This window comes from Morus notabilis, unplaced genomic scaffold (genome assembly GCF_000414095.1).
Source record: "Morus notabilis unplaced genomic scaffold, ASM41409v2 Scaffold923, whole genome shotgun sequence".
Taxonomy (NCBI): Eukaryota; Viridiplantae; Streptophyta; class Magnoliopsida; order Rosales; family Moraceae; genus Morus; species Morus notabilis.
Window position 1 is genome coordinate 158,717 of NW_010359460.1, and position 22,746 is coordinate 181,462.

General features: G+C 33.6%; 3 protein-coding genes across 3 annotated transcripts in view; 1 reads left to right on the forward strand and 2 right to left on the reverse strand.

Moving 5' to 3' along the window:
• Positions 1-13,169: 13,169 nt before the first annotated feature.
• On the forward strand, positions 13,170-14,041 carry LOC21389690. Its single transcript, XM_010094356.2, has one exon. The coding sequence runs from the start codon at positions 13,225-13,227 to the stop codon at positions 13,999-14,001; it is 777 nt and encodes a 258-aa protein (XP_010092658.2). The 5' UTR covers positions 13,170-13,224; the 3' UTR covers positions 14,002-14,041.
• A 2,030-nt stretch (positions 14,042-16,071) lies between these two features.
• LOC21389691 (putative vesicle-associated membrane protein 726) lies at positions 16,072-20,214 on the reverse strand. The gene is made up of 5 exons (XM_010094357.2): positions 19,804-20,214; positions 18,727-18,868; positions 18,516-18,636; positions 17,083-17,145; positions 16,072-16,400 (listed from the first exon to the last, which is right to left on the reverse strand). Exons 1-5 carry the CDS (start codon positions 19,991-19,993, stop codon positions 16,251-16,253), a joined length of 666 nt encoding a protein of 221 aa, XP_010092659.1. The 5' UTR covers positions 19,994-20,214; the 3' UTR covers positions 16,072-16,250.
• A 2,086-nt stretch (positions 20,215-22,300) lies between these two features.
• LOC21389692 (nucleolar MIF4G domain-containing protein 1 homolog) overlaps positions 22,301-22,746 on the reverse strand; it is a 13,870-nt gene continuing 13,424 nt past the window's right edge. Inside the window, exon 6 of the mRNA XM_010094358.2 lies at positions 22,301-22,526. Coding sequence (XP_010092660.2) covers positions 22,301-22,526 — 226 coding nt within the window. The remainder of the gene's footprint in view (positions 22,527-22,746) is intronic.

Below are 22,746 nucleotides of genomic sequence, written 5' to 3' on the forward strand. Positions count from 1 at the left end.
AAGATCCACAATAATTGAAGAGTGCCATAAGCCATATTCCAATAAATTGTATTCTAATATTAATCGTCAAGTGTTGCATAGCTAATAACTTATTACCATATGCATGTAAATAGAAATTTATACACGAAAGAGGCCCCTAGGAATGAGCAGTGTCTTTTACCCTTCAAAACATAATGATATGTAATGGAAATTGGAAAGTGTTAAAAGTCTATCCATTTGGTCCAATACCTAACAGAAGCAAGAATTGCCAAGAAAAAGATAGTTTCCGTGTTGAGTATTATGCCTATATTATAAGCCTCAGAAAATTAAAATCAATGAAAACTTGGCAGCAAAGTAAAATATTCTCAATTTAAGGATAAAACTTTGCAGCTGACAAAGTAAGAACATATTGGACAAGTACAGATCCGGATACTTCCTTGACAAAGCTTATAATAACGTATAGTCTTGGGCAATTTTTTTCTATGAAAAAAGTTAGGCCCCGTTCATTTCAAGTTTAGAATTTGAGTTTTGTTAAAATAAAAATTTCTCAAAAACATGCACATCTAATTTTTTTGCTACAGTAAAAAACTCTCACATAAAGTCACATCTCAACTCCAATTATAAACTTAAATCAACGAACTAAACAGACCCTTAAGGCCTCGTTCATTTCACCGATCTGAGTTTTCAGTTTTAAATTTCTACAGTAAAAAGTTCTCAAAAAATGTTACATCTAACTTTTTCTGTTACAGTAAAAAACTCTCAGAAAATATCACATCTCAACTCGAATCCGCAAAATGAATGAGGCCTAAATTATACTTTAAATCCGTGTGCAATACTAATACTATTGAAACTCAGCCTACACCGAAGGTACTTTCCATTGCTCCTAGTAATTCATACTTTTAGTACTAGTCATTGGCCGTTTTGGAGGGACAAGGGCTCAAAAATATGTGATTTAAGTATTGTTCATTTCACCGATTCGAGTTTTCAGTTTTAAGTTTTCACACTTAAAAGCTCTAAAAAAATGTCACATTTAACTTTTTCTGCTACAGTTAAAACTTTTAAAAAATGTCGTATCTCAACTCGAATTAAAAACTCAAATCCGTGAGGTGAACAAGACTTTAATATTGTAAAATTTTTCTCACTCCCATACGCTATGCCTAAATTTGAGGGGTCCAGGCTTGTGGTCGTAGGGAAAAATATTTGCAATTTCTCATATTTAACATTAATAAATCATGACCCTCATAAGTTTCGACCACAAAATATGAAGCAAGTTTTCGGCAAGGACTCTAGCAAGTAGAAAAGTTACCTAAATCATTCTCTAATGTTGCCTTATCAATCTTCAATGGAGTTTCAATACCAATATCAGAAATTACTAATTTATGATATTCCTAGCTAACTGAGATCAAATAATCTAACCCACACTTGTGGGTTTGTCGATTTTTGTTGATAGGGATTAAAATATAGGCTTGCCAATCTTTCTCAACTCATTATTCATGGATGTACTGCCAAATGACAAAATACCATACTCGATCACGTTTAGGATCACTTTGGAGGTAGAGATTGAGAGCATGTTCTTTTACCTAACTCAAATCACAATTTAAATTTTTTATTACAATATTTTCTCACATAAAAATTTAAATTTAACTTTTTTATTACAATACTTTATTTTACATACTAAATTTAACTTCATAACTCAAGTTTAAGAAAAGAACGTACCCTGAAAAATTCTTTTCCCTAAGAAATTAAATCCCATTTCTCTAGAACTTACTAAGATTTCCTGATAAAAGAATTTTTTATCTAGAATCCCTTGGTATTCTAGAATCCCATTTCTCTAGAATCTTCCGATCAAAAAGGATTGTATAAAACAAAGCGTTTCTTGTAAATTTTGGTATTGATCTTAAAATATTTTTGGCTTCATTTATATAAAACAACACGTCCCTTGTTTAATATGAAATATGACATGTTTTTAATTTGTAAATAATATTTAAACCCATTGTTGTTTGATGAAGGAAATAAATTTTGGCTAAAATATTTTTTAAAAAATTATTAAGACTTTTAAAGATGGTTTTTATAGAAACCGTCATTAAAAGTTCACTATTTAACGACAATTTTTATGGAAATCATCATTAAAACTAGAATATTTGACGACAATTTTCACATAATTAACTATCTTCTAAAGTGCTTGGACTCCTATATAGGTTCACGAGTCAAATCGTAAATCTGCAATAATCAAGATTCGAGAGGAAATCCGATGATTTACCGCATCAAATCCGACGATAGCCTCAGGATACTCTATCAACATTATAATCGTATTCTTGAAGCTTACGGTGTGTGGATGTTACTAAAACAACCATCAATTTTCATAGCTGAGAAAAATCCTTTTACACGCACAGCAGAGGGAGAAAGAGATAGAGAGAATATCACTTTAATCACATATATTGGATGTGCCAATTACATACTTTTTTAGTGACCATTATTTAAGTAGTCTCAAACAATTATAAAAACCCTACTCAATTACGAATTCTGATAAATTTGAGATTTCTTTTAATTAATGGTGAAAGAGAGAAATAGGTCAAGACTTGAGATGAATTAAAATTAATAGGCCAATAGTTTACATAAGTTAATAAATAGGCCAAATCACTGTTTTTGTCCATAACTTGTCTGGTTATGAACCATAACTTGACAAGTTATTGTCGGTTTTGTCCATAACTTGCCTGGCTATGAACCATAACTTGACAAATTTGTCCATAAGTTATCTGGTTATGAACCATAACTTAACAAGTTACGGCCTATTAATTTCTATAACTAAAAATTGACCTATATACTTTCTTAAACTTTTCATATTGGCCTATTTTCTACTATTTCCGTTTAATTAATTAGATATTATTCCAATTAAATAAATAAAGTCAAATATGTCCCTCCTATTTTGGATGCTCCTATTGGGTCATGCATAGACCTAAAGTCCACACCAAAAACTTAACCAAAAAAAAAAAAAAGCTAAAGCAAGAATAAATCATTAGATCTTAGTTAATATGTACTAGGCAAAAAGGTCAAATGTACAGGTGATGAAATTATTGACATCTAAATTCTTCAGCAATCAAACTCTGGTCCCCACTCCAACACCAAAAAATGATCAATTTCCTTGGCCCAATCTTCCATCCATTATTATAGGTTCTTGACCAAATTGAATCAGATGGAACTGTGCTCACCCCCACCTTGTCTGAGACCATCTAACATCTTCTTAATTACCCTTTTGAACGCACGCGTATTAAACTCAACCAGCAGAAAAAAAAAAAAAAAAAAAAAAAAACCCAAGAGAGAAAATGAAAGGAAAGGATGATCAGTTGCAAACATAAAGTGAGCAAATAAATGTAGACAGATGGATTCCCATATCCACCACCACCACCACCACCACCTCCCAATCTATAAATATATATATATATATATATTCATATCATCATTATTCATCTTTTTCATTCCCATTATTATTGCTTGCTTTTATAATATAATTCAATCCCATATGCCAGCCAGCTTAACTTTTAACCCACTTCAAAGAAAACAAAAGGTAAGTACCAAGAAAATAACCGGATAGCGTTATGATTGCAAGAAAGAAAAAGATAACACAAATGTTGATATTTGGATGCCGATAATGTTGTATGTACACACACTATGATCTAGATATAATTATATAACCTAGAAATTTCAACAATAATGTTAGGGTTGTGGTCCTCCATCGAATTGGCATATTTCATATTCTTTGCCCATATAAAAATATAAAATAAAATTTTCAAAAACCACTGTTTTAGATTTTTTTTTTTTTTTTTTTTTTTTTTTTTGGAAAAGAAGTTGTCCATTCATTGGATATGAACGCACCACGCCAAAGGAAAATTATAAAAACAACTCATGTTAAAAATTCCTCTTAGATTAAGGCTTGTGTCTCAGTTTGTTCTCCAAATTTGTAAAACGTAAAATACTACCTAAGCGATTCAACTGTTAAATTAAAAAAAAAAAAAAAAAAAAAAAAAAAAAAAAAAAAAAACCACCCCAAAAACATATAAAATTATAAAAAAAAAAAAAAAAAAAAAAAAAAAAAAAAAAAAAAACATCATCCAGCGTTCTAGTCCAAATTTTAGACTGAATTATTCATATGGCAGTATGTAGGGTTATTCGATTGGTCCTTAAAATTCCCACTTAAATTATTATGATTTTTGTTTAGAATTATTTGGTTCAATTTTTCAAAACATAACTCTAATTGTAATATAAGACACTCCTCAAAACTTAAGTAACATAATATCTCAAAATGCCAAAGTAACATGTTCTACAGCACCATTAAGTGAAATAGTGTACAAAGAAGTGTAGTGCCAATGAAGATTAGTGGCAAGATTCGGCTTATCTGAAGAGAAGAAAAATATCCAAAATTAAGATCTGTGTAAGATTTAAAAAAAGAAAAAGAAAAGAGGAGGACTAACATAACAAAGGCAACAGCGTTGTTGAAACCAACATGGATGAATCTAGGACTGTCAACACGATCGGAAACCTGCGCGAAATTAACGGATTTGAGTTTACTATAAATGGATTTAGATCATAATCGGGTTGACACGATTAATAAATAAATTGGGTTAGAGTTGACCTCCTAACACAAAGTAATACGAATTGACACGATTAATTATATGTGCCATCTGTAATATAATGATATGTGATATAACATGAAGTTTATATGACATATTAAATACAAATAATGTGAATTTTAACATTCATAGGTAAAATTCATTTATTTTTCTTAAAGAAAAAGATAAATTGACCGATAAACATGTTAAACTTGTCTTAATTGTGTTAAATAAGTCATTATTATATTTGTTATTTATTTAATATATTAATTTAAACGGGTTATATGGGTTGACACGATTAACACGATTAATAAATGTATCGTATTTTGATTGACATTTTTAACACGTTTAATAAATATGTCGTATTTAAATTGATATTTTTTGACACAATTAATAAATAAATTGACACGAATACGTCACACTAATACAAATTGCCACCCTTAGATGAATCTTATCTCAAGTGACAATCTCAACCACCAACCAGACTAGCATGGAAAAAGATGCATGAAGTGACAATTTGGAACCAATAGATTTTGATAAGGCGTCCTTTTGGACTTGGGAGATTTTCTATCCCCTCAATTTGACATATTAATAATATTGTTTTGAGTTGATTTATGTTTGTTTGTTACGTTATTTATGACCTACTAGAAAAATAATCCGCATTAGGTACCTGAAAAAACGAATTCAAATGTAATTTTCAGCATATAATAAAATGATGATCTATTTGCCGTGATTGGTTAGTGATTTGATTTTAAAAGGGACAAGAAATTTTAAGATTGATTTTATTTAATATTTTGGTTATTTAAATTGTATTTAATATATGGTTGGAAGGACAATCCTGAAATTTTTAAAAAAGTTTAATTAGTTTTCTAGATAAAAGGAAATTACTTTTAATCAGGTCCGGTTTTGGTAATTTACTACATTTTTTATGGGCCGTTTAGTTTACTGATTCGAGTTTTTAATTTGAATTGAAATGTGACTTTATGTAAAAAAATTTTACTGTAACAAAAAAGTTATATGTGATTATTTTTTAAAGCTATTTACTATAACAAAACTCAAATAGGTGAAATGAACGTAACCTATAATGATATCTTAAAGGTTTATGATGGAATTGTCTTATATTCTTCTTCGAGTTATAGTGTTGGTGGCATCAGTGGCCACTAGCTGATCATGTGCTATCCCCCTTTTTGTTTTTCTACCTTTCATACATCTGTAGAGCTTGAATTCATATATATTCCTACCATTTGAGAGATCTTGTGACGATTCAAAAAGTTTTCGTATGTGGGAAGTGGGAACCACAGCTAGAAAAACAGCTACCTAGCTAGTGTTATATGTTGTCATCTACGAAGAGCATCTATTGCTCTTTATCTTAATTTGAGAGTCGTTTGTTTCACGTATTTTGATTTTAATTCTATTATAATATTTTTTTTTAGTAAAAAATTAAAAATTCATTTAGTTCGTTAATTTAATTTTTTAATTTGAATTAAGATATGATTTTATATGAAAATGTGTAGTAAAAAAAATTAGATATAATTATTTCTGATAACTTTTTACTGTAATAAAATTAAAATTTTAAACTCAAATGAGTGAAATGAACAAAAAAAAATTCATCAATGATTCTCTTACAAAATTTAAATTCAAAATCAAAATCACATGGCCCATAAGATTTAAAGTCCCGTTCATTTTATTAATTTAAGTTTAAAATTTGAGTTTTGTTACGGTAAAAAAAATCTCAGAAACAATCACATTTAACTTTTTATTACAGTAAAAAGTTTTCACATAAAATTATATCTCAACTCAAATTAAAAATTCAAATTAACAAACTAAACGGACTCTAAAATTATCTCCACTACCGCAGTACGGCTGCCCGTTACTTGTCAATTGTCATTCACGTCTTGCAAGAGAAATAAATAAATAAATGACCAATAATAAACTCAAATGATGATTGTATGAAAGGAGTAACTTACCCTTTCTCTTTTGGGTCCGTTTGAATTAATAGGATTCCATTCCTTTAACTTTTTGGAATGTGTAATCTTGTCAAAGCATGAAAACGGAGGAGAAACGGAACCACTTTAATTAGCACAATTTTGGAGGGTAGCTTTTGGAAGTGGGTAGCTAAATGATAGTTATATTGAAGTCATTGATAAAGTTCTCATGCTTTTTACTAAAGCTAAGAATGAAAGGAGCACATTTTGGGTCCCACGAGGGAAAACCTTAATTCTAGGGCATATGCGCTTACAAGCTATGATTATTTGTCTAAATGAAAAAGAAGACCGACAAAATTATGTGAAAATTTAGGTTCGTTCACTGGCATCAGATGATTTGACGGCCACCATATGTCGTGTTTATAGGTGATCCAGCGCAGCCTCAAATGTAAATCTTTTCATAATGTGCTTTTAGTATGCAACCGCCCCCTTATTTAGCTAAAAACATTACCCCACTTAGATGACATATCGAACACGGATTGCTAATAAAACACGCATCTTATATTCTTAATTATCACTTTTGTCAAATCAAATTTAAGGGACACAATATATTTTAGAATATTTTTTTTTATAGGTATTGATAAATTGAACTATCAAAAATCTTATTTTCCACCGTGAAATATGTATTTAAAAATATATTCTGCATAAAACAATTTGATATGATTGTTGTCAATTTTAAAAGTCAGTAGAAAAGTTGACCTACTAAAAAAAATTCTTATAATCTATTGAATCGCTTTATTAATATTCAAGACGCGTTACGTACTTATATGGTATGTAATTATTTCAAAATGCAGTTATATTTTTGTTCTAAACTGGCTTAATAATACATAATTGAGAAGTTTCTCCTCAACTGTGAGCTTGTTTCTGCATAAAAATAATTGGCGGAAGCTCGTTAGTTTAAAAATAACGTTTTGCTACTATTTGCAGCGGGAGTGCTAGCTATACATTATCCATTGGGGCTGCCCTAATTCTGTTCCTTAATTTATGCAAACAAGGGAAAGAAAAAAAAGAAAAAAGCGACACTTTATCTAATTCTCTCTCTATGCCGGCCACAAAGAGTTGCAAAATGATCCATAGTCTATTTTCTCATGAGGTACTGCACTTTTAACTTTAAGTGAAAAATGTTCACTCGTAGCAAAATCTTATTCTTGAAAGTTGACCCGTTCTTAATGATTACTGTCGGCTACATTATAAGTTGATCATTTGTCTAACGTGTAACTAGATATGTAAATTATATAATAAACATATGTGTGTGTGTGTATATATATATATACATATGTGCATATGATATATATATAAATATATATATATATATATCAGATGCTTTTGCTCAGAATAAACACAAATGGCGAGGACAGTAGTGCGTACACATGCAATGAAATAAAATAAAAGTGCCATATTTAACAGAATAATAAGTATAAAAGAAAGTTTTTTTTTTTTCCCGGCTAAAATACGATTATGTTAGAAAGCCAAGACAAGGCTAGATAGTTAAGCAAAACAGTTCCGCTCCATGAATTTGCTTTCGGAATGTGCAACCGACGTTGTTTGTTAGAGAAATCTAGAACTTATAGAACATGAACTTCATGAATCAACAAAGACATTGTTTAAATATTATTTTAGAACTTATAAAATATTTTTTACTTTTTTAGCTCTAGTATATTCTAATGTTCATCAACATTAATGTTTCGCTACTATATATATTTTATATTATGATTAGATTATAAATTTATTCCATTCGTTTTATTAGTTTAAATCACAATACAAATTTTTACTGCAGTATTTTTACTCATAAAAATTCACATGAGCACTGTACTCGGCAGTTAGCTCCATTCCACTTTTTGAAAAGAAGAAAAAAATGAACACCAAAACAATGTGAAACCAATAAATTGATTGAGACAGGGCCAGTCGCTGTCTTGGAACTTCTCTCCCGGAGGTTGCTAAGCAAACGCGCACGACAGCCAATTTTTTTGTGCTTATAAGAGTATTGTTGTCATAATTAGTCCCGTACTTTTATCACAATTATGTACATGTCTCCCCATGTGGACCAATATAATCGTTGGCGGATTTGAAAGTTTTAACGGGCTCTAAAACTTTAGAAAAAAGAAGAAAACGACTTGGTTTTTGGCTTTATATATATATATATATATATATTGACGTACCTAAACCTAAGGTCATTTTCCTTGTCTACATGTATCATAGAACTTATCTTCTTTGATTTATCATGAATATATCAGGAAACATGCCTACCGCGTGTTTCTGTAGCTAAGAGCGATGCCACAATGTTCAAATTACAACCGTTATCTTCACGCCTAAACCTTTTGGAAGCATACAAATTTTCCCTTCCATAAATATTCTTGTGGAAAGGATAAAAGTTGGGACTCTAGATATCAGCATAACGACGTTGATTTTCTGCCATTGTTGAGCAGTGTCGCTTTTTGGACCGCTCCATTCTTCATTCTTGGTCCCACAACCAACACATATCTTAGAAGACCAGTTAGAGCATATCAAGACTCAGCTCTCCTTGATTTGAACGACGTTGTAAATGGAGAAATGATGTCGGCTATTCAATGAGAAACTTGTTAAACTTATGACTTTGAATTTTTATCATTATTCTTTATTAATATCTTTTGACTAATATAGTTATTTGATTAAAAATAATATTAATTAAGAGTAAGTGATAAAATTTCAGACTTATATACTCTGAGGGTAATTTGTCTTATTTTTTCCTTATTTAATTCAATTATCAATGCAATCATTTTTCTTGTTATCCTTAGCATTTTTAACGGGAATATGTAACTCACCTTTTCTTCTGTTTTTGTTTCCATCTTTTGTTGTTTGATCTATGCTTGTCTGCAAGCGTACGGTGTTTCTAAGTATTGTGATTATCGTAACTCAATTTTATTTAGGCAACCGAACTAAATGAAATAAAATATAACTTAAACAAATATAGATACAAAAATAAGATAAAATATGAAAACTTTTATGCACAAATGTACTGGGGACTTGACTTCACCTTATCATTTCTATGTTCATCTTATTAAGCCAATGTTTGCCAATTCCACTCAAATCAGTAATCAAGGGACCTAATCTAACATCGCTACCTCTCTTGAGCGTCAAACGAAATCATATGCATGAATACCAGAATCAATATTCCTCTCTAACCCATTTACTTATACACTCATTAAGTTTAGCCCTTAAATAGAACTCAAAAGTCGATCGCCTCCTGGTCTCACAACAATCGAAATCCTAGTTGATAATTAAGGTCTTGATCATCTCTCGGTCTCACAATATCTTAGACTCTCAATGAGATTATCTAAGTGTTGATCTCCTCTCAGACTCACAACAACCTAGACTAACGAAAAAACTACAAAGAAAAGGAAAAAGGGAGAAGGAAGAGAACACTCTTGTGGAGATGAACTTCAAGCCTTCAACTCCTCAAGAATCTCTCCTAAGCATTCTTCAAGAATCTCCAACTCCAAGCTCTTCTCTCTAGGAATTTTTGTGCCTCTCCTCCTCTCCAAGTTGGGAACTAGGTTTCTTTTGCTTAAATGTGCCCAAAATTGGAGAATAACTTCATCTAAGTCAAAAATGGCCAACTATAATCAAGGGCCAAAAAAACCCAAAAACCTCGTTTCAGCACAATAGGGGCATGGCGCATGCCTGGTGCACGCGGCCGCCCAGAAGGTTGCACCCCCTCATGCCCATCCTGCCGTGAGCGCGCTCCAGCCCCTACCCAGGGCTGCTCTTGAGTGTTTTTTGCCCCGTTTCGCGCGACGGTTTGAGTGGGTTCTTGCCCTCATCCGTGGCTCGTCCCGATAGCTTCTAAAACTCTAATTTTTTCCTTGTTTTCACCTAATTTCCCATTTATTAATTATTCTAACAAAAACACGGCAAACTAACAAAAATGCTTGAAACCTCACAAATATTGAAATTCAAAAGTACTTAATTTGTCGGTAAATAACCTCATCATCAATCTAGCTATAAAATTTAAAAATTGCTTTAAAATAAACTATAACATGATTAAATAATTATTGATTTTCTAATAACATTGGGAGTTCTTGTTTATTTACTCTTTTTTTGTTTTTTGTTGTATTATAAATAAACTTTTACGAAATTAAAGTAAGTTAATAACAGGTTTAAATATTTGAAATTTATAATAGCAAAATTTACTAGGTAAATAATCTATTTAATAAGTGAATTTATTATTTATATGTACATGTGTTATATACTTCAAATACTTTTAAAACGTGCCATTTATTGACATTATTTACAACAAATATGTTGTTTACTTCTCTCTCTTCTTATTGCTAGTATCTTATTGAGAATGTTTGGAAGTTCCATTGGCAGATTCTTTGGGTAGAATGTGATTAAAGAATGTATTCTAGTCATGTCGTTATTAGATATTCAATTCTTCTTTTGCTCGAGTGTCGTGGAAATATAGGAATAGATGGCGTCGGGTAATCTCTTGGGCTGCTAAGTTAAGGTTTCTCCCAATTACATGAATGGTAATTATGTTGCTGATAAACTTGGATTAGTTCTCTTGGCGTCTATTTCTGACAAACGTTATATAGACGTTTGGTTCATAGATTCAGAATCATTCTCGGTTTACGTATATTTTTTGTGAATAAAAATACTGTAGTGAGCTACGAACCATAATTCGAATCATGACATGAATCCTCATATCAAACACCCTACACTTTTTTTCCCTTTATAAGTTCTGCTTATGGGATTTTACTAAGAAGGTTTTCAGTGAGATCTATATTACATATCATGTCTTCAACAAAGAGATTTTGCTCGCTCACCTACCGATGGAAGTCATGCTCATTCATGACATCTTGATAGAAATTAAGCTTACTAGCACTTTTACAAAGACATAAAATCACTTGATAGAACAATTTGAGATCGATCGTGCCAATCAACACTCGACCGACAAAGATCATGATGTCCATTAAAGTTCACCAGAGGCAATGGAGCCACTCGTGTTGTGTCATAGTGATTTGTTACTTGACATATACGACAAAGTTAATCGTACCTCTACTGAGTCATTCATTACTAAACATATACGCGAAGCCACTCGGAGTTCAACATGTCCATTCGGGATTGATAGAGAAGCAAAGGCAAGTATGAAGGCTCATTTCTACACAATTATCATGAAGAACACGACTTCCTCATAACTAGAATCCAAGGAAGCGTGAGAAAAATTCTCGATTAACAAAAAGCTCTCAACTTGCACAATGTAACTAACGGGACTTCAAAGTTGAGCAAAGAATAACATAAACGATTTCAACAAAAAATTAGAAAAAAAAAAAATCACAAGATTCAATCACAAATCCATGTCTAATATGATTGTAAAATCAAACAAAGAAAAATAAACTAAAGACATCCCGAGTTCAGGAGGAAGAAGGAAAAGATAAAAACTCTATGATGATCTTCAAGAATTCTCTATGCCGACAAATCTTCTTGAGCTCCAATGGATTCTTCCTTGCTTCTCTCTCTTTCTCTCTAAAAGATGGCTATGAAAAACTAAGGAAAAAGTGTCTCAATCAGCACTAGAATCACCTATTATTTTAGGTTTCCCGAGTTGGGGTCAAAATAGGCAAACTCGGAGCAATTTTGGCTCAAAAACACGGAATTATTCGCATTGAAGTGTTGTAGCGCTCCTTGGTACGTAGCGTCGCGGTGCTATGGAAATCAAGACGGAGTGTGACAGCAGCAGGCGCCATGGCGCCAAGAATACAGAGCTGCAGCACCGTGTTGAAGGCGGGTGGGCGCCACAGCGCCCATTGATTTGTAGCACCAGTCTCTCTGGTCCGAGACGTGTTTTCAGCTCTAGTGGCGCCGCGGCGGCCGTTTTCACGGCCATGACGACTGAAAATCACCTAAACATGTCCTCTTTAGCTACCAAAACGCCTACAAAACACAAAAGAACAAACTAAGCACAAAATACTCAAGAATAAAGTAAGAAAATATGGTAAAATTCATCGGATATAATGTGAAATGATACCGGTGGATACGTGCGGTTACCACTGGTATCTCAGGGTTTACTGGCCACATTCACCGCCGGTATACATTTGATAGTATGATGACATGTCTTATTTGGCAAAAGTCAATTTTAGCCTTTGATTTCTTATATTTCCGTAAAGTCCCCTAGTTTACACAGTTACTATCGGGCTCAAGTCAAATCAGGCTTGTTCGGGCTTGGACCTTGTTCAAGTTAGGCCTTTCTCGAACTAACTGGTAAACTTTTGGGTTTTCGGGCCTATTTACCCAAAGAAACACAGGATTTTTTTGTGATTTTTCACAAATAAGCCTCCGTACAAAAACAAAAACAAAAAAAAAGAATTCCCGCCCCCACCTTCCAAGTCTCATGGATGGATGGTCTTGGTTCTAACTTCTAACTACTAATCAGTAATCAGTAATCAGTAATCAGTAATCAGTAATCAGTCATTAAATTAAACAAATAAAATCCCAAAATAAAAGAAAAATGAAAATCCTAAACCCTGTTAAAAGCGACCATACTTTCTTTCCCTTTCAGAAAGTTCGTGTACCCAGTTTTTAGGGTTTAACGGAAACTCCTCCAAACGCAAAATCCCACCATGAAATCAAAACCAAAACCAAAACCAAAACCAAAATCAAAATCAAAACCTCCAACAATGGCGACTCCAAGTCCAACAGCAGAATCCCCATCGGATTTCTGCTTCGCAGTGGCCAGAATCGCCGTTTCGCAGATCTGCCAATACGTGGGTTTCAAGTCCGCCCAGCTCTCCGCCCTCGATACCCTAACCGTCGTCGCCACAAAGTACCTCCAAGCCATCGCCAAGTCCTCCTCCGCCTTTGCCGCCGCCGCCAATCGCTCCGACTCCAACCTCTTCGACCTCTCCAACGCCCTCCGCGATCTCCGAACTACCCACGGCATCTCCGGCTCCTCCTCCAACTTCCGCCGCTCCGATTTTTGCCTCCTGAAATCGAGTGATCTCGCTGAAATAGCCGATTACGTCGATTACGCCGTCGAGACCCCATTCGCGAGGCCGATTCCGCGGCGATTGGGATCAGTCAAAGTGGCCTGCGACAATGTCGGAAGGTTTTCGGTTCTCAGAGCTGCGCACATTCCGAATTGGCTGCCGGAAGTCCCCGAGACGACGACGGGCGAGTGCGGCGTCGTATCGAGGAGCGGCGAGGAGTTGTGGGAAAATTGTTTGGAGAAGTGTGTGACTGGGGAGAAAGTGGATATGGCGGTGGAGAATGGGAATTTGGAGTTGGGAAAGGAGAGAGAGAAAGTGAGGTTTAAGATTGGAGTGAATTTGAAGAGTGGGGTTAGTAAAGGAGGTAAAAGGGTGTGCTGGGATGGTCATAGAAACAGAAATGGGAATAGCAACGATTACTTTAACGCTGTAGGTAATGAAGATAATGATAAAGATGAAAAAAGATAAGTCTCTTAAGTTGATTAAAAACAAATGACAATAGGCTGTAAGAGAGTTTTTGTTTTGTTATTTTTGCTTGCTATTCTTTTGCTGTTTGTTGGGGATTTGAAAGGAAACGTAATCGCATAGTTTTCGTTGCATTTTCTGTTAAAGAAAAAGACTATCAAAATCATCCAACTTGTGTTAAAAAATAGTAATGGGATGGAAGGGGTTTTGATTATACATAGAAGTGTTTTTTGGGGTTTTGGACATTGCTTTCCTGCTTTTTCTTCCCGCTGGTTTTTAAATTTTTGTTTGGCTACTAAAATGGTTCTAATCAGGTGCCTTGAAGCAAGGCAACAAGATTTTTAAAAACTACTTATGATTTTGGGCATGCCACGGCTCGAACTTAAGTCCCATGGGTCAAGAATCTGGTGAACTATCCATCCGTTAACGCTACGAGCCTAATGGTGATCGGTGAAGTTAAAGAAAATGCATTTACAAGCAACAATCAACTCGTCCGAGGCAAATTAATAATCAACCAAGTCCAAAATAAAATATTTAATGAAATATTTCTAATTACGATATCCAAAATAAAGGTTTTGCACGGAGTCAAAACGAGATAGCAATATATATGTGATATGCTATATATGAATTAGGCGATTCATTTAAATTTACAAAATTTGAAAAGAGCACTGTAACGTGCTAAAAGTTAATTCGAAATCTTAATGAATTAAGTGCAATTTGAGAAAAACATGGAAATTAGTTTTTTTTTTAAAAAGAAAAACAACACAACAAAATCAATTGAAGTGGTAATGTTTGAAATGCTGAAAAATATAATTCAAAAAATCAGCCGTATAAGTGTTATTTGTAAAACTAAGTAATATTTTAATTCAACTTTAACAAAAAAAAAAAAAAAAATCATACTGTCTAATTTTTACAACTATTTAGTTCTCGTTTATTTCACAAATTCAAGTTTCAATTCTAAGCTTTTACAGTTAAAAACTATCAGAAAATGTCACATTTAACTTTTTTTTACTATAATTAAAAACTCTCAAACAATATCATATATCAACTTAAATTAAAAATTCGAATCCGCGAAGCGAATAAAACCTAAATGTTATGGGTTGAGTTGAGACTGTAGGTCGAGAACACTTAGCAGCCCACAACATTTGAGCGGAAGTCCACTATTCAGTTGAGATGAAGCGGTTTATGCAGTTTTGAGCAGGTTTGCGAACCTCACATCATTGATAGGTCTAATCTGAGGGAATATTATGATGAATATATATGTGTGTGTAATGGAATGAATTTATCCAAATGAATGGGGAAGTAAAACACTTTTCATCCCGCGACAGTAGCCCAATCACTCAACCGTAGCGGGTCTCACTCACAAGTGATGAGCTCCGTGTGTGGACCACCAGTGACGGGACCACTTGTCCGACAGGACTGTATAAGGCTGCTCAACGCAGAATGCCTATTCCACCCATTTGGGTTCATGGCCATTGCATTGCATTCTCTTACCCCCAACTAAACACGCCTTCAGCTGAATGCCAGTTCCTCTCTAAGTGGAGGAAAATAAAAAAAATCAGCCAAGTTAGTTCCCCTAATCAGTTGAATGTTGTGCTCGTGTTTGTTATCGTGTTAGGTCCACGTATCAAAAATTATGAACTCTACATAACCCATCACCTCATGTCGTGCTTAGCTTAGCCCATTATAATCTCGTGTTATGCCGTGCCCGGCCCAAAAATTTTTTGTGCCGTGTCATCATGCTTGATGAGCGGCCCAGCCCAATTGACATCTCTATGCAAAATCATGCATTCAAACTAAAATAAACTCCTTCCAAAAGAAAATAAAATCCCACTCAAAGTATTTCAATTCCTATAAAACAGTAACCAAGGAGTTTCGAAATAACCAACAGTCTGAAATAGTTTAAATTCAGAAGAACAACGTATCATTGCTTTGAGATAAAAGTTGCTCACTAAGATATTTTATTATACAATAGGCAGTATATAAACCGCAAACTAACAATCTCAAATCAAAACAAACTTCATTTTGTAAGAGCGATAAGGGATTCATTTTTTTAGACCTTCTTCTGGAAAGTATTTCAGAACAAAAACTTATATATTATCCATTCACACAATATTTTAGGTTTCTTTGTGCCAAATACCTGGATATAGCTGCCTTTTTCCACTACATACAATGGGAATGTTTTTATCTTATACAATAATCGCAAAAGATTGATTGATCAACATGATCAAAAGCCTCCCCGAGAAAAACGCTCACTTTCCACAGTTAAAACCATGGCATACAGAGAGGACTATGATGAGGATCAACGCAATAAGGATGCCCAAAACAATCAGTTTGATCTTCATGTTCTTCAACCACATTTTCCTTCGAATCTTCGTCCCTGCAGTTCGGAAGTCTTGTGCCTGTATTCAAATTAATATTCATCAAGTGAGAAAAGCATAAATTGTAACTAATTTCAAATTATACATTATATCTTTATCCAAGCACCACTCTTGTAAATTCTAGTACAACAACAAACTTTCTTCTCACCAAATTTTGAACCTGTTTTTGCATTCACACAACAGAGAAAACTTCTTAACCTATTTATTTAATGCAAGTTAATGATAAAACCTTGGTCCTTGAAAGTTGAAACGACCCAAAACTTGGCAGATCAAGTTATAATAAAAGTGCAAAGAGTAAGTTTACAGATTTCAACTACATCAAAGCCTTGACTTCCAAACTTCATTAATTCAAAAGTTAAAATTACATACATAATGATGCATGCATAGATAGAACTTCTGACCGGTTGAGAGAGGGCAGGATGGGGGTGTAGGTAAAAGCCAGTACATAAAATTATAAATTAAGAGACTTAAGAGAGGGCAAGGAAAGGTGGTGTAGGGAAAAAAAAAACCAGTTTAATCAAGTCCTTATAGGCGGGGGTGTAAACAAAAACGAGTATACAAATTGAAAGAAAGGCAGAGAGAGGGGTGTAGAGAAAAACAAGTACACAAATTTGAAATCCTTATAGGCCTTTACGTCTTGCCTCATATTTAAAACCAAAATTTTGGTCATAATGCATATACAGAGACAGAGAGCACAATTGACCTGTTGATGAAGGTTCTCAGTCTTATCAACCAGAAGTTCTATCTTTTCCCCTCTGTCAAGAACCTGCATAAAAATAAAAAGGAGTTTAAGGACTATCCTGCAAAATATCAATCGAGAAGAAATGAAAGAAACAAATTTCAAGACAAACACAACTTCTGCACGCCTGTGGAAATAGCTCAACCTCAACACAAACAATAAGTTTAGAAAGCTTGTGATTTTACGGGCTATTCTAATTAACTTTGCCTCGAAGAATCAATGGAAATAATAAACGAGAATGTCGATAGAAATTTTAACAAATTATACAGGAAAAAGAGAGACTAATCTTCTCTGAGTTGGGAAGTTCTGCTTTTAAATGCAGTCATTTTATAAAAAGAACAATAATATTAAAATAACCAAAAAAAAAAAAAAAACGGGAACCTGAAGGCAAACTTGAGATGTCAATTCCAACAAACCAAAAAAAGTAAAAAACAAAGAAAATAAAAACAACATAAAAACAATCATTAAAGCAGCGGAAAGGCAGACTAGCACAAGGAATCGTTTAACCTGCAAGCGGTTTACATGTTCCAACTTCAGCTCATGCCTACCACACTTCAGTTCTTATCAAACTCATGCCTACCGCAGTTCAGTTCTAAATTATTCCCCATGAATGGAACAGGGTGGATCCAGTTTTGTGGATCTAAATATTAATACTACAAATAAGTCAGGCCTGCTACCATCTGTTTAATAGTCTTCAACAAGTGCCACTTTGTTAAGACATACGCTGGACATAGTTTGCTTCTTTTGTTTCAATTTCCTGTGTCATTACCTTTTCTTTTTCACCTAAGCTAAACCTATTCATTGAGTCCCTAACCTAAAGCAGTTTTGAACATAAGTCTCCTATATACATCAATAACGATAAGAAGTCTTCTATCAAACTGTGATTGGGATCACTCGATCCTGAAAGCGGTAAAAGTTAAAACTACAGGCTGATACAGTAGTTTATCTACCTTAAAATTGCCTTCTAAATCATCCTTACTTTCTGTTTATCAGAACAAACAAAAGGAACTAAAATCAAAATGTTACATAGAAATAACAAAGTTTTCATATCTCATGAAGTTCTCAACTTCAAAAATGTATTCAATATCGGTCCATTAAGATGTAGAAAGCCCTCACACCCTATGTCCCAAGTTTTGAGGAAAATAGTATACCACTTAAACCTTCCAGTTATTTTTAGATAACAAAACCTCCAATTAAGGTGTTTAGGTTCTAGCCTACAATGGATTCGTGCGAAGACTCTTTCTGCAGTCTATTTCAACATTTTGGCAAATGTTTTGGGTTTTTAAGTCAATTTAGGAATTCTCATTTTCAGGAATTTTGCTTCTAACAATAAAATACATATAAATGCTTCAAGGTGAGAATCTGTCTATTCAAGTTAAAGTCGATGGCACATCTACCTTTTCAATATTCTCCATCATAACACCTTTAACTTCTGAAACCTGGGCCTTCACCTTTGCAAGCTTGCTAATCTCCTCAGGATGATCCACACAGTACTGCATATGTTCCTTCAATTTTGGTCTGAAATAAACAGATAAGGTATGTCAGGTTCTTTAACAAGAAAGAATACATTCAACATGTTATTATATTATCTAAAAGAGAGTACAATACCCAAACTCCTTGTTAAGACTGTTTGCAGCAGCTGTGGAAGCCTTGCCAGCACCATATTTTGACACAAAATCATCCTTGACACGCTCTAGAAAAGCAAGAGGTACTTGTCTTCCAACTGATTCATCAGCAACCACACAATATGCTGCAACATCAACCAGCTTCAGTCAATAATAAAAAATAATAATTTATTAATGCTACTCAAATAAATATATTCATTTAACTATTAAGCCACACTATTATGTCATGGCGTTCCAAAGTTCTTTAAATAATTTAGAAGTTCACTAAATTAGAAAGTTCACAACAATTCTGCCAAACAAATTAAAATCTAAGCATTGATCCAGACATTAATTTTCATGCTCTTCGATAAACAACTTCATATACTAATTCACGAGCATTCTTTAGTTTTATTATGTGTCAGCCATATCTAAATTAGAGGTGTAAAAACGGGTCGAGGAATACCATAAATACTTGCACTATGCTATCATATACACGATACCAAAAATATAAACTTCGTGATGCTTTAATTGTTTGCTTATATAGAAATTCAAGTTAACCTAAGGGAATATGTAAAGCTTCATTTCCCGGAATCAATCAGCCAAACTACCAAATAAGGTCCTAAATTAATCAACTACAAAAAAATTAAAAAACAAAATACTCAACAACTTTATGTCTCTTTCTCTACATTGTTTCCCTAAAATCTTTGGTTCTTATCTTCTTCTTTCTTTGTTGTTCCTTCTTAAGGACTTCCCGTCCGCTCCATAAAATTTTCGGCCTTATCACGTTAAGACGAAATATAACACACAGCCCCAAATCTCCATTTCGTCGCACCAACGCCAGATCGCAACAGTTGAAATTAACCTCAGTTCGTCAAGAGAGCAATCAAATTAAAACCGATCTAAAATGAAACATTAAAGAAAAAGCCAAAACAAAATCTCAAGATTTAGGGGAAAAAAAAATGAACATCACGAAAGCAGCGTAACACATTGCCCATCAGGTAAATTCCCAACCGCATATCGATCTTCTAACTCTACCAAGAATTTTCTCAGGAACCAAACGGAAGGAAAGAAGATAACGTACTGTAGCCATTGTCGACGAGGTAATTGAAGGTATGGCCATCGCAGTTGTAAGTGAACTTGTTGTTGGCGGCGGGAAGCTTCTGGAGGCATTGAAAAGCTATTGAGTTGAAATTGCCGCTGAATTCCGTGTACTCCGAGAGAATCACAGTCCCTCGAGAGACGAACGCGTAGATCAGCGACTTCTGGCCCATCTTCTTCGTCGGTTCTTCGCAAAATTTCTCTCTCCTAGGGTTCCGAAGAGAGAGGGAAAAAAAAAAGAGGGAGAGATTTGAGTTTTCTTTTCTTTTTGGCTTTTTCTGGGAGGGCGGAAAATTTATGTTGGGCTTCTTCTCCTCTCTCAGTCCTCTCCCACTGCTTTTCCTTCGGCTTTTTTTAGAGAGAGAAAGAAAGAGGAGAGAGAGAAAGGAAAAGTTAAAAGAGGGTTTAATGAGGTTTGAAAGCGAAGAGAGGGTGAGTGGAGGGGAAGAAAAGTGGAGTTTTTATCATTAATTCTTGAATTAAGACCTTTTAATGGGTTTTTAAGTTTGAAAATTGGAAGAGAAATCAGAGAACGCCATGTTATAATATGGGGTTTTGGGAGGATTAGTTTAATTAATTGTACGAAAAATAAGGGGTTGTTCTTTTGCAACAAAACTCAGAAAAAGTTTAAACTCAAGTTACAATTTTATTCAAGTTCACGTTCTTTTAAGTTCTAACTTTATTCAACTTCACTCAACTTTATTCAAGTTACAACTTCAACTCAAGTTATAACTCAAATTCAACTCAAAAATTACACTCAAATTATACTCAAGTTACACTCTAAAAGAATAACTCATAATTAAGCCGACGTGTGTTGTTCGTGAGCTCTTTTCACTTTCTAGTTCTACACAACACCACCACTACAATTAAGCTGATTTTTTTTTTTTATTGTATACATACATATATTGGTCGTATTTCTTAGTGATTTTAATAACATGTATGAGATAAAAATTCTATAAAATAAAAATCCTACCGACCATATCCGCGGAATTTGTCAGTTTTGCAATTTTTTTTAGTTTATATGATTTTTTTAATGAAAGTTTAGATGATATTAATTAGATGTAACATTCTTTCAATTTTTTATAATGTAATTTAATGGGTGGATAAGAGAAGGTAATATTTGTCCTAAATGTTCAAATTAGCAAAATCCAACTTGGAAGTTTTGGATGTATTTTTGTGCAGAAAACGTTGGGCATTCTATGACCATCCATCAAAAATGAATTATTACAAAAAAGTGGTAGGCGTTTGGATTATGGATTTAAAATTATGATTTAAAATCATTTTCATTTCATGTGTACATTCTATGAGAAAAAATACTGTAGCGAATCACGAACCATAATTCAAACTATGACACAAATCTTTTTTCTAAACACACAAAAGACAAGCTTCAAATGCACCATTGCGAAACAAGCTATGTATTTAAATTTAAATAGTAAATAAAGGTGGGAATATACAGTCGGCACCAACCGCAACGTTTGCTTGCTGCGTACTCTCGAGGACATTGTTCCTTTCAGAAGTCACGGTCACAATGGCAAATTTGTGTTGCACATAAATATTGATTAATTTTATTGGACGGTAGAAACAATGAGATTGGCCACACCACGTAAGGTTTCTAAATTCTAATTAAAAACATGGACCAAGATAAGTACAATCAGCAATGTAGATGAGATAAAATAATCTCTTTGGATTTAATATAGTAGGAAGAAAAGGAGATATAAATCATAGGGGGTTATAGGGGGGGTAATTATGAAGACCTTTTTTTATATTATTTTTACTATATACTACAAAAGGCTGGTCAATAGACTATATATAGAATAGTACAGGCAAGGCAAGCATGTTGTCGACACCTTAAACAAAAAAAAAACAAAAAAAAAAAAAAAAAATTGAAAAGCTTTTTTATTTATATTTTAACCTTTTATTTGTGAGCAATAAATTAAAAATACTGTCAATATTCTTATATAACATTAGGTTTTGTAACAATTAAACAAGTGTTTTCACCTATTCATCTAGATAGATTCAAAAGCTCTTTTTCATACATTATCCAAACTATTCTAAACGGACCCTAATACCGGTTTACCCCATTCCTTCACACTCGAGCATATTCATTCTGAACTGCCATTTAAAACAGGTTACTAATCACACGATGAATAACAAGTATGTTAAGTTTGTGCCAAAATCTGGTCAGACGAGTCAACCATGTTTTCCAAAAAGACATCAAAGCGTATTAAAATAAATTAACATTTTCTCCACCAAATTAAGCATTTAATCAACGTACACGGGTCAATCAGTACAAGTGATTTGTTTCATTACTTGCTGAGCAAACAGAATACCCATTTTCACATGTAGTATAAGGGGCGAAAGGATCGTGAAAATATTACAGAGGAAATAAATAAAAGAAAATTCCTAGTAACGCCATTTTCTAATCGTTTTTTTTTTTTTTTTTTCTCCTCCTTTGACTACTCAATTTCACCAACCTAAAATTAAGAAGCCTTTGTGGATTCCTCCGGCAAATCATCTTCATCATGGTAGATGTTCTCTGCCATCTGCCATATCTGAAGAATGTTATCCTCAGCGACACTAGCAATGACCCAATCTTCACATGGGTTCCACGAGAAGTCGGATATTTTACTTGTGTGACCCCCATGAATAAAAAGCAATTCCGGCGGACCATCTTCAGAATCCTCTATTGCTTGCTCTTCATCAATTCTGCAAATCAAGCAGAAGGAATGAGCGCAAAATCATTCATGACACTTTTGTTGGACCATGTAAGAAGTGATGCAGAAAAGAATATTATCAAATTAATATCATAATTTCGCAAATATCATAAAAGGTAAATCCATCAGTTGCATTGTAATACAATGAAACACAATTTCCATCATGCATTTAGTCATAGTTTACTACATAGCATCAAGGAGCAGGAATGTAG

Excerpts from the sequence above, each read along its gene's own strand:
- LOC21389691 (XM_010094357.2), bottom strand. The coding sequence starts at position 19,993 with ATGGGCCAGAAGTCGCTGATCTACGCGTTCGTCTCTCGAGGGACTGTG. Across the intron at positions 18,637-18,726 it reads AGTCTTAACAAGGAGTTTGG|ACCAAAATTGAAGGAACATA; the intron begins GTATTGTACTCT and ends TGTTTATTTCAG. Across the intron at positions 17,146-18,515 it reads TGATGGAGAATATTGAAAAG|GTTCTTGACAGAGGGGAAAA; the intron begins GTAGATGTGCCA and ends ATTTTTATGCAG.
- LOC21389690 (XM_010094356.2), top strand. The coding sequence starts at position 13,225 with ATGGCGACTCCAAGTCCAACAGCAGAATCCCCATCGGATTTCTGCTTC.